Source organism: Scyliorhinus canicula, chromosome 14, assembly GCF_902713615.1.
Source record: "Scyliorhinus canicula chromosome 14, sScyCan1.1, whole genome shotgun sequence".
NCBI classification, from domain to species: Eukaryota; Metazoa; Chordata; class Chondrichthyes; order Carcharhiniformes; family Scyliorhinidae; genus Scyliorhinus; species Scyliorhinus canicula.
The window spans coordinates 8,283,538-8,295,599 of NC_052159.1; the positions used below are offsets into that span (position 1 = coordinate 8,283,538).

General features: G+C 48.9%; 1 protein-coding gene across 2 annotated transcripts in view; it reads right to left on the reverse strand.

The window, feature by feature from the left end:
* LOC119977662 (kelch-like protein 24) overlaps window positions 1-12,062 on the reverse strand; it is a 41,449-nt gene that overhangs the window by 11,549 nt on the left and 17,838 nt on the right. For both annotated transcript variants that reach the window (XM_038818827.1, XM_038818828.1), the window contains exon 5: window positions 9,732-9,920. In XM_038818827.1, coding sequence (XP_038674755.1) covers window positions 9,732-9,920 — 189 coding nt within the window. The remainder of the gene's footprint in view (window positions 1-9,731; window positions 9,921-12,062) is intronic.

The window sequence follows — 12,062 nt, forward strand, 5'->3', positions numbered from 1 at the left end:
GACTGTCAGACGAGGAGAGACTAAGTCAGTTAGGATTATATTCATTGGAGTTTAGAAGAGTGAGAGGGGATCTCATAGAAACTTAAAAATTCTAACAGAATTAGACAGGGTAGATTCAGAAAGAATGTTCCCGATGGTGGGGGAATCCAGAACTAGGGGTCATAGTTTGGGGATAAGGCGTAAACCTTTTAGGACTGAGGTGTGGAGAAATTTCTTCCCCGAGAAAGTGGTGAATCTGTGGAATTCACTATCACAGAAAGTAGTAGAGTCGAAAACATTGTGTAATTTCAAGAAGGAATTAGATATAGCTCTTGGGGCTAAAGGGATCAAGGGAAGGGGGGGGGGGAAGCAGGATTAGGGCATTGAACTTGATAATTATCCATGATAATGATGAATGGCGGAGCAGGCTCGAAGGGCCGAATGGCCTCCGCCTGCTCCTGCTTTCTAGGTATGTCTCTATATGAAAATGTGGGAGCTGGAAGTGGGCTGGCCAGGGTTTCCCTTCTCTCTGCACCCAGTGTGCGGATAGGTTTTTCGGGAGTGAAAAGGTTGGGGACGGTTGTGGGGGGGGGGGGGGTTTCCACCGTCTGCGCACGCCATGTACGCGTGCTGTTCTCACTCTCTCAATCACCATCGAGAAAGGACTGAGGTCAGGAGGGGACATGGGACAAATTCTGAGCCTGTATTGGAGGAAGAAAATGCTGAGGGTCCTGATGTAAAATCTCCAACCTCCCCACCAGCCAGACGATCCAGCAGCCGTTCCAGCTGAGGATTCAAGATGTCCTCCTGGGCTTCAGGAAGAAGTAAGAATCTTCCCGCGAGTGGGATTGTTCCCACCACTGGAATTCCACCTCAAGTCGTCAAACCCCCAACACCTCAGCCCTGGCTGGAGGCAACACCAGATTCAGGTGTAGACTCCACCCACCGGGCCTCATGATCATCAGGTTCGGGATCAGCGGGGTGTGTCAGTGCACATGGAGAATAAACAGGAGGATACAGAAGCACCGCGGTCAATCTGATACCCAAACAGTCATCAGTTATTTGTCGGGAACTTGCCTCATGATATTGATGAGGTGGAGCAGAAAGAGTTTTTCACAGGGTACGGCAATGTGGTGCAACTTCGCATTAACACCCATAGTAGTGAGCGGAGCAGGTTGGGAAGGGGCTGGCTTAGGGCCCACAAACCATCGAGTTAGGAGGAAGGTTGGGAAGGGCTGAAGAGATGAGGCGCTCGGCGTTTCACCTTTTACAGAAAGCACAGGCCATGCCCTGATCTTTGATATATATTTTCCCATTCCCAACTCGATGATAAACCATCCAAAAATTCCAAGGGCTTTCACAGCTTCTTAAAACTTTGATGGCAGACCCGATGTAACAGTTCATGGGTTTTCGGCAACTGCCCCGCTCCTCTTGTGCCCACGCCGGCACGTTTGAATGCCTTTTTTCCCCAAATTCCTGCTGGACTGTCCTGTATTGATATTCTACTCAGCCTCTTGGTAGCTGTGCCTGCAGCTTGGGCTTCGCTGCACCTGACTGGAAGGATCTGAGTGAGGGCAGAATCTAATTCCATTTCTGGCCAAAACTGGCCTCCCCGAGCGGTCAGTACTAGCCTCCCTGGACAGCCACCACTCTCTTACCCGGCACCGTCCAAACGGTACCTGTGGCCATCAAAACCGGGCAGACTTGCAGAGTCAGGAGGACAGGTGGAGGTGGCTGGGTTTAAAATCATAAAACGGCCCAGAGGATGGTCCCGGTGAATTGAGGGACTGAAATCGAGCAGCCCACACACCGGGGGGGGGTGGGGGGGGGGGGGGGGGGGGGGGGGGGGGGGGGGGGGGGGGGGGGGGGGGGGGGGGGGGGGGGGGGTTTTGTTGGTGATGAAGCGCGACCCTCAGGCGTGCAGGTCTCCAAGACAAAAGGTCTAAATGGTAAATGCCATGTGGTATAAAACAAGAATCTGGTTGGCATCCTGCCTCCTCGTCCAATTGGAGCAAGCAGGTAGTAGGAGTCCCATGGTCCCTCGAGCCTGCTCTCGCCATTCAGTAAGAAATCATGGCTGATCGTCGGATTGTAACCTCAACCTTCAACATTCTGCTGAACCCGAATCGCAAATAACCTTTCACCCAGTCTTGCTATCAAGCAATCTAGTTCTGCCTTAAGAATATTCAAAGATTGCTTTCCCGCTGCCTTGTTGGGAAATAAAGGTCCAGGGAGGGTAGAACACGGCCCTCTGAGGACAACATTTCTCCTCAGCTCTGCCTTAAATGGGCAACTTATTTTTAAACCCCCTAGTTCTAGATTCTCCCACGTGGGGGAAACATCCTCTATACATCCACCCTGTCAAGGCGCCTCAGGATTTTAAATGTTTCCATCAAGTCACCTCTTACTCTTCAAAACTCTTCCAATACAAACCTAACCTACCCAATCTTTCCTCACAACACAACCCACCCATTCCTCATATTAGTCTAGTGAACCTTCTCTGAACTTCTTCCAATGCATTTACGTTCTTCCTTAAATAAAGAGACTGATATTGGACGTAGTTCCTAACAGCAGCTCCACAACACACTGGTGTGCTGAGAGAAGGGTGCTGTGTCCACCTGCAATCCCACACACGTGCCCTTGCATCAAACCACCCGACAAGCCCCAACCGTCGCCGCAGGACCCCTTCAACAGGGGACGCAGTCATGCCGGTTATTTCTCAGCCATACACAGAAATTTCTCTGAAAGTCGAAAGGGAGTGACGGCTGCAGTTTGCGTTGTGAAGCCGCGGGATTTTGTTCAGGCGTAGTTTTGGCCCGAGGGGGCGGGGGTCAGGGGGTAAGGTCGAGGTTGTTGGCTGTGCAGCCGGACCCGAGGTGGGGAAGGGGGGTTTAGGGGAGGGCCAAAGGCGGGGCCTTACCACGTGTTAGATCAATGGCTGCCACCAAAAAGTGATGTTGGGCGAGGCAGCAAAATTCTCAACGGAGAGAATACGCTGGAGAAATAGCGACTGCTCCTCCATTTCTGTTATTTTTACTACAAAGTACAACCTGGGAAAACTACAAAATAAGATAACTTTGCGACTTCTCATAGCCTCATTTCCCCTCTGGCTAATATCAAATATAATAAACGTTGATTATTTTATGTTCTGTGCTGCCTAATACAAGCTACGGCGTATAAGATTTTCGGTGTGGGGCACTTCATTCCAAATATCTGCTGAACCTTGCACTCTTGATCTACCTTCATGAAGCAATAGAGAACTCAGTTCACAATTAAGATAGTGGGCGCGCTCCTCCGCTCCGTGCGGATCCCACGCGGCGTGGGGGAATCGCGGGAGGGCCCCCCGACAAAATTCACGCCCCCCGAGCGGCCCCCCGCGATCCCCCCCCCCCCCCCCCCAACTCGGAAGAATCGCCGCTCGCCGCACTTGGTCGCTGCCGTCGTGAAACGGGTGAGATATGCCCATTTGGGGCTTGTGGGGGGAGCACAGGGGAAAGAGCACCACGACTGTGCTCGGGAGGGGACAGGCCCGCGATCGGTGCCCACCGATTGTCGGGCAGGTGTCTCAATCGGACGCACTATTTCCCCTCTGCCGCCCCGCAAGATCAAGCCGCCTCGTCTTGCGGGGCGGCTGAGGGGGAAAGATAGCCATCGTGCATGTTCGAGCTGTCAGCGTCGTGACGTCAGCCGCCCATGCGTGGGTCGGAGCCGGCCAACCTGCGCATGCGCGGCTAACGTCATTAGGCGCGCCGGCCGCTCATTCTCTGCGCGACGCCCCCGCGGCAGAGATTTACGGAGCGCCGCTCCTAGCCCCGCCGTGAGGGGAGAATAGGGGGCGAGGAGCGGCCTCCGAGGCCGTCGTGAAACTCGGCTGAGTTCACGACGGCCCTCCCGATTTTTCCCGGGAGCGGAGAATTCCGCCCAGTGTGTTGTATAATGTTGACACTGTTGCTTCACAGCACCAAAGTCCCAGGTTCGATTCCCGGCTTGGGTCACTCTCTGTGCGGAGTCTGCACGTTCTCCCCGTGTCTGCGTGGGTTTCCTCCGGGTGCTCCGGTTTCCTCCCACAGTCCAAAGATGTGCGGGTTAGGTGGATTGGCCATGCTAAATTGGCCCTTAGTGTCCAGAAAGCTGCACTGTAAATTCTATAATTCTGTGATTAATACAAAGAGTGCTGCAGTTAGGCATCATAAATTGACAAATAGAAATGTTTCAATCTAATAGTGACAATAAGACTTTATGTTGATATTACCCCCCCCCCCCCCCTCATTGAAGTGCCCAAATTATAAAGTATGTAGTTATTATCTAATACTAAATATATTGCTCTCATTTAGCACACAGCTGGTGTATGGAACAGAGTTGCAGAGTGTAACACAAAGATATCAATGGAAACCATGTGTTGCTAAAGGGGAGCAAATAAATGATAAGGAGTGTGAAAATAAATTCACATCTCGCAATTACAAGCATGAACAATGTGTTACAATAAACTAACTTTGGTGTTTAGATTTGACATTTAACTTGGTAAATGTAAGAAAGGTTGTTTTCATACAGTGCAACAAGATGTATTTTCTTGTTTTCTGGTTGGCACTGATTGGTGCATCTTCCTGCCTAATCCCTATTAACATTGTAACAGTAATTATTGTTGCAGTGAATATAGGCTGGATTCTCCATTCCTGAGACACGGGCTGGATTCTCCGATTCTGTGGCTACGTCCGCAGGATTTGTCTGGTCTTATGACCAAAAAGTCTGCGCTGCCCCCGCACTGATCTTTCGCCCGATGGGGGGGCCAGCAGCCAAGCCGTGCCTGCGGATACGGACGCAGAATGGCCGGGTCCATGGCCACGCATGTGCATGGTGGCGGCCTGCCGTGGCTGTGCCGTGCAGCATGGCACTGGCTGTGCGTGGACCCGGCCTGCCAAAAACTCCCCCCCCCCCCCCCCCCCCCCCCGGTAACACCCCCCCCCCCCCCCCCCCCCCCCCCCCCCCCGCCACCTCCGGACCACCAGTTTCCCTAGCCCCTGCCCAAGCTCCCCCCCTGCCAGCAGAATGGCTCCCCGCACTCCCCCCAGCCCCCAAATGTGGTGGTCCCTGAAATTTGTGAGGACACGCGCCCCATGCCGTCAGGGACTCAGCCCATGAGGGTGAAGCATCTGGGGGGGGGCCTCAGGTGACGTCCTGAGGCCGGCCTGACGGCAAGCGGCACACTCCTTGTTTTTGAGAGGGCAGAGCATCGGAGAAACGGCACCGCCCCCGATTCCAGTGTCGATACGCATTCTCCGTCCAATCGGCCAACACCATTTCAGCATCGCTGATTGGAGAATTCAGCCCAAAGTGCTGACACCGATGCAGAATCTGCGGACTTTCACTGTAGCAAAACTGGTGCCGCACCTGGATCGATTCAACGACTGCGGAGGGGCTAGCACCGGCGCCATGTGGAACACAATCAATTCCAATGGAAAATGGTGCGGTGTTTGCCGGATCTGCGATTGATACTCGGGAGGCTGACAAGCTTCAGCCGCAGATACGCATCGCACACCCCACACACACTCATCCCAGCCAATAACGTGGCACTGGTTGTGCTGCAGCGCGCCCACGCAGCTGATGTGTCGGCACCCCGGTGGCTTGTGGGTCATCTATCTGACCCGTGTTCACAGACGCCATGCACAGCTGCATGACTGCCTTGCCGGCTGCTGCAATGGTGTTCCGTGCCCGTCCACCCCAACCCCACAGCCCACCTCCTGGCCACCCCTGCTATTCTCCCCAACCTTGGCAGAAGTCCCCGGCCTGCGGCACAACCGTCAGCAAACCAAGGTGATGTTGGACACTTTCCGTACCCCCTTTCTCTCAATCAGCAGCCACGACGCCGGTTTCAAGATGTTTGAAAGCACAAGTGAACCGCGCCATCGGGAACTCGGCCCACCGGAGGCGCAGCATTGCGGAGGCCCTGGAGAATATCGGGTCAGGCCCGCTAATGATTTGCAAACGGTGTTTACTGGACCACATTGGCACCGCTGTCGAGGTGACGGAGAATAGCGATTTGGCATCAAATCGGCCCCTGCCGCTATTTTAGTATCGGATCCTATTCTCTGCCCAATCGCGTTTCGCAATTTCGCCGTCAGCCAATGGAGATTCCCACCCAATGGCTTTGAATTGAACAGAAGTTCAGTCCGAATGCTGATTTAAACTTAGCACGCAGGATGAATGATCGCTCAAAGAGGAGACACTTCATCTGTAGCGGATTGCTGAACCGTGGCGCACCCCTGTGTACGTTTGCCAACTGTCGGTTCACCACTACATTGTGGGTGTTAACGAGCGATTCAGGTGAAAAAGTGTGAGTGCGCCGTTTGTCACATCATGCCTGAAAAGGTTGGCAACCCCTGTTACCCACAATACTCCAGTTGTGGTTCCACCAGTGCCCCGTACAATTGAAGAACAACCTCCCCACTTTTGTAATTAATTCCCCTCACAGCAACAATAACATTCTATTAACATTCCTAATTAATTGCCCTACCTGCGCATTAGCATTTTGTGATTCATGCACTAGTACACCCAGATCCCTCTTCATCTCAGAGCTCTGCAATCTCTCGCCAATTAGATAACAATATTGTTCCTGCCAAAATGGACAATTTCACATTTTCCCACGTTATACTCCAGTTGCCAGGTCTTTGCCGACTCACTGACTCTATCTACGGCTATTGTAGCCTCCTTATGTCCTCTCACAACTTACTTTCCTATCCTTGTCTTGTCAGCAAATTTAACAACCTACACGTCAATCCCCTCATCCAAGTCGTTTATATAAATTGTAAACAGTGGAGGCCCCAGGACTGAGCCCTGTGACACACCACTCATCCTGTTCTGCCAACCCCATTTATGCCAGTTCTGTTTCCTGTTAACTAATCAATCTTCTATCCATAGAAACAACGAAAATAGGAGCAGGAGGAGGCCATTCGGGACCTTCCAGCTTGTTCCACCATTCATTATGATCATGGCTGATCATCCACCTCAATAGCCTGATCCCACTATGTCCTCAGAACCCCATCGCCCCGTGCTAGCGATTATAGAATGACTACAATGCAGAATGAGGCCTTTCGTCCCATCTGCACCAACCCAAGAGCACCCTACCAAGGCCCTACCCTATCCCCGTAACCCCACCTAACAATTTAATCAGGCCAATCTACATTATACAGCATCTGCCATCCATTTGCCCAATCACACAGCTTGTCCAAATCACACTTAAACATCTCTGCATCCTCCTCACAGCTCACCCTCCCATCCAGATTTGTGTCAGCTTCCAATTTGGGGATATTACATTTAGTTCTCTCATTTAAATCATTAATATATATTGTGAATTGCTGGGGCCCTAGCAGTGATCCCTGTGGTACCCCACTAGTCTCGGCCTGCTAATTTGAAAAAGACCCGTTTATTCTGACTCTGTTTCCCATCTGCCAGCCAGTTTTCTGTCCATCTCAATGTACTACCCCCCGACACATGCTCTTTAATTTTACACGCTAATCGCTTATGTGGGACTTTGTTGAAAGCCTTCTGAAAATCCAAATATACCACAACCACTGGCTCCCCCTCATCAGCTCTACTAGTTGTATCCCCAAAGAATTCCAGTGGATTTGCCAAGCATAATTTCCCTTTCGTAAATCTAGGGTGATTCTGGCTGATCCTGCCACTGTTTTCAACTGCTCTGCTGTTAAATCTTTGCGATTGCATTCGAGAATTTTTCTCACTACCAACGTCAGGCTGACTGGTCTATAATTCCCTGGTTTTTTTCTCTACCGTAAATAGTGGAGTTACATTAGCTACCTTCCAATCTGTAGGAACTGTTCCAGAGTCTATAGAATATTGGAAGGTGACCACTAATGGATCCACTATTTCTAGAGCTGCTTCCTTAAGTACCCTGGGTGTAGATTATCAGGCCCTGGGGATTTAATAGCCTTCAATCCCATCAATTTCCCCAACACCATTTCTCTACTAATCATAGGATCACTGTAGTGCAGAATAAGGCCATTCGGCCCATCTGCACCAACCCTCCAAAAGAGCACCCTACCCAGGCCCACACCCCCACACTATCCCCGCAACCCAACTTAACCTTCTGGATGCTACGGAGCAATTTAGCATGGCCAATCCACCTAACCTGCACATCTTTGGATTGTGAGAGGAAACCGGAGCACCCGGAGGAAACCCACGCAGACACTGGGAGAAAGTGCAAACTCCACACAGTCACTCAAGGCTGGAATCAAACCCGGGTCCCTGGTGCTGTGATTGATTTCTTTCAGGTCCCCCCTCACTGTGTTCCCCAACATTTCTGGTACGTTATTTGTGTCCCGCTTTGTAAAGACAGAATATAGTATTGTATATAGTTGGTCAGCCATTTCTTTGTTCCCCATTATAAATTCTCCTGTTTCAGACTGTAAGGGACATACATTTGTCTTCACCAATCCTTTTTCTCTACACATACCGCTAGGAACTTTTACTGTCAGTTTTTATGATCCCCGCCAATATGTTACGCCGACACCATGGGCATTTATTTTCTGCAATAACATTTGATGTGCAACTTTAGCAAATGCCATCTGGAAATTTAAATACAGTCCATTCACTTTATCCACAGAAATGTGACCCCCTTCAATGAACTGCAATAAATTGGATAAACATGATTTCCTTTTCACAAAACCATGTTGACTCTGCCTGATCACCATGATTTTTTTCTCAGTTTCCTGCTGTCTGCACCTGTCCTGCCACCTTCAATAATCCATACACATTTACACCCAGGTCGCTTTGCTTCTGAAGCCCTCAAGATTATACTCCGTATTTTATATTGTCTCTCATTTTCTTCTTCCCAAAATGTATCACCTTACATTTGTATGCATTAAACGTTATCCACCATTTATCTGCCCACTCTACCAACCTGGTTTTGGTCAAAGGGGAATACGTCTTAGAAGACAAGAAAGAGGCGAAGAGGTTTAGGGCCTTGACAGCTGAAGGCAGGGCCATCAATGGTGGAGAGATTGCAGTTGGAGACAGCAAGAGAGCTGAATTGGAGGAACACGGAGGTCCCAGAGGGTCATGGGGCTGGAGCAAGTTACAGAGATGGGCAGGAGTCAGGCTATGAAGTAATGCTAACAGAAAAAATAGAATTTTAAAATTGAGTGGAACCAGTAGCCAATATTGGCCAGGGAATGGGGGTAGAAGGGGCTGAAGGCAGGGGCAGAGGAATGGTTGGGTGGGAAGGAAGACTTGCATTCCAATAGCACTTTTCACAACTCAAGACATCGTAGCATATATAAACATGACTCAACAGAGGAGGACTGAGTGGTGATGTACAATACTCTAAAATCTCTGGGGGCATCACAGAATCTGGATTGTCAAGTAAAATCCGTTAGATGTTTGGAATTTCCGTTGACTAAAGACTTATCTGCATCGTCAAGTGTGTTGAAGTTTGAGAATGTGGTTCGTTTGAAGTGCAGTTCACTGTTGTTACGTTGGAAGACCAATTTGTGCACAGCAAGATCCCACATACAACAATGCAATAATGACTGGACGATTGTTTTTCTTTTGTGACATTATTTGAGGGTATAATATTGGCCAGCACACCGGAGAGAACTATTCTTCTCTTTGTGCAGTGGGAAGTTTGACATTCACCTGGGATGGTTTAACATTTAAGGCACCACTCAAGGCTATAGACACATATAGTGGCCGTAACCTTTATGCCTCCAGGAGAGAAAGTAGGGAGTCTCTTTGCTTACCTTGTTGGAGTTTAGTTGATTGCTGACCGCCCCTCCTAGCACGTAGAGTTTGCTTAAGCAGGCGGCAACTGCTGCTGAACTCACGGCCTCCAGTAAAGGTGCAGTGTAGGACCAGCGGTTCAAGTACGGATTGTAGCACTCAACACTGGACATCCTGCTGAATCCGTTAAAACCACCCACAACGTATAGCTAAAAAACAAGGAGATGTGTAATCAGTCAGTGCCAATCTGTCTCACCTCACTCTCCCTCAAAGGTCTCAGGCATTATTTTAGAATTTGAGCTGAACTGCTACAGATGACCAGTTTCAGAAGGCATCTGATACAGTCGTGTCAATTATTTCAATGGTCAGGGCAGCACGGTGGCCTAGTGGTTAGCACAACCGCCTCACGGCGCTGAGGTCCCAGGTTCGATCCCGGCTCTGGGTCACTGTCCGTGTGGAGTTTGCACATTCTCCCCGTGTCTGCGTGGGTTTCGCCCCCACAACCCAAAAATGTGCAGAGTAGGTGAATTGGCCACGCTAAATTGCCCCTTAATAGAAAAAATAATTGGGTAATCTAAATTTATAAAAAAAAAAAAAAAAAATTATTTCAATGGTCATGTGTGACGAGCTATGCACAGCAACAAAGCAGTCGGTACAAAGGATGGCAATGGCCCTCAATGCTTTGGTCAACAGGGTCCCATCTGGTGAAACTTCAATTTTTTGTTCTTATTCCTCCCTTTCTCCCTTAAGGCAACTCACATGGCATCATCCTTCACTCAGCCAATCATCGGAAATAGGAGCAGGAACAGGCCATTCGGCCCCTCGTCCCCGCCCCATGTTAAGCCGACACCATGGGCATTTATTTTCTGCAATAACATTTGATGTGCAACTTTAGCAAATGCCTTCTGGAAATTTAAATACAGTCCATTCACTTTATCCACAGAAATGTGACCCCCTTCAATGAACTGCAATAAATTGGATAAACATGATTTCCTTTTCACAAAACCATGTTGACTCTGCCTGATCACCATGTTCTTATTCCTCCCTTTCTCCCTTAAGGCAACTCACATGGCATCATCCTTCACTCAGCCAATCATCGGAAATAGGAGCAGAAACAGGCCATTCGGCCCCTCGTCCCCGCCACACCAATCAGTTAGATCATGGCTGATCTTTCACCTCAATACCATTTTCCTGCACTATCCCCTTATCCCTTGATACTTGCAATAATGGGGTAGCAGGGTAGCACAGTGGTTAGCACTGTTGTTTCACCGCTCCGGGGACCCGGGTTCGATTCCCGGCTTGGATCACTGTCTGTGTGGAGTCTGCACATTCTCCCCGTGTCTGCGTGGGTTTCCTCCGGGTGCTCCGGTTTCCTCCCGCAAGTCCAGAAAAGACATGCTGTTAGGTGAATTGGACATTCTGAATTCTCCCTCTGTGTACCCGAACAGGCGCCGGAGTGTGGTGACTGGGGGCTTTTCACAGTAACTTCATTGCAGTGTTAATGTAAGCCTACTTGTGACACTAATAAAGATTATTATTATTCTTACATCTAGAAACCTGCCAATCTCAGTCTTGAGCATACTCATTGACTGAGCCTTCGCCGTCCTCTGAGGGAGAGAACTCTAAAGATTCACCACCCACTTACTGATTTTAAAAAGTGATCCCATCTGTACCTCAAAACACTTTCAAATGTCTGTCAATACACGGGATGCTCAGAGTAGCAGCTGTTTCTTTAACCAAAATGATTTAATGAATCTGCCTCTTTGTTCTCAAGGAAAGAACAGCTGTAGGATTTGCCCCTTCACTTTCTATGAAGCAGTAGAACAAATAGGCAGATTGATTAAAATAAATGCAGTTAGAGAAACAGCTGCTATCTGACTTAATGGATCTTGCAGAGCTACACAAATAAACAATCTGATTCATCACTTTGAAGTTTCAGTGAACTGTCAATCACGATGCTTTTAGTAGGCAATGGAGTGTGAAATTCAATGTAAACAATCCAGTTCAAAGCATTGAGCCTCCTAGCCATACATACTGACCTCAATGCTTCAAAAGGCAATGAAATTGACTGTGTGAAAACCACTTCTAAGAATTCCATCAATTTAAAAGCAAAACTTTCACTGCATCTTACAGACCTTTAAACTTGGCATACTGGCAGACATTTTAAAGGATTTAGTGGTACAAATTGGATCACTTTCACTTTATTATGAGAAAATGTTATTTCTTACTGACTTACTGTTTAAAGGCTTTAGGGGTGCAAATAAGAACACTTTCACTTTATTATTATTGATGTGTGATTATGAGATAATGAATGACTGTTTAAATAGTACAGGGGTACAGATAAGCACCTT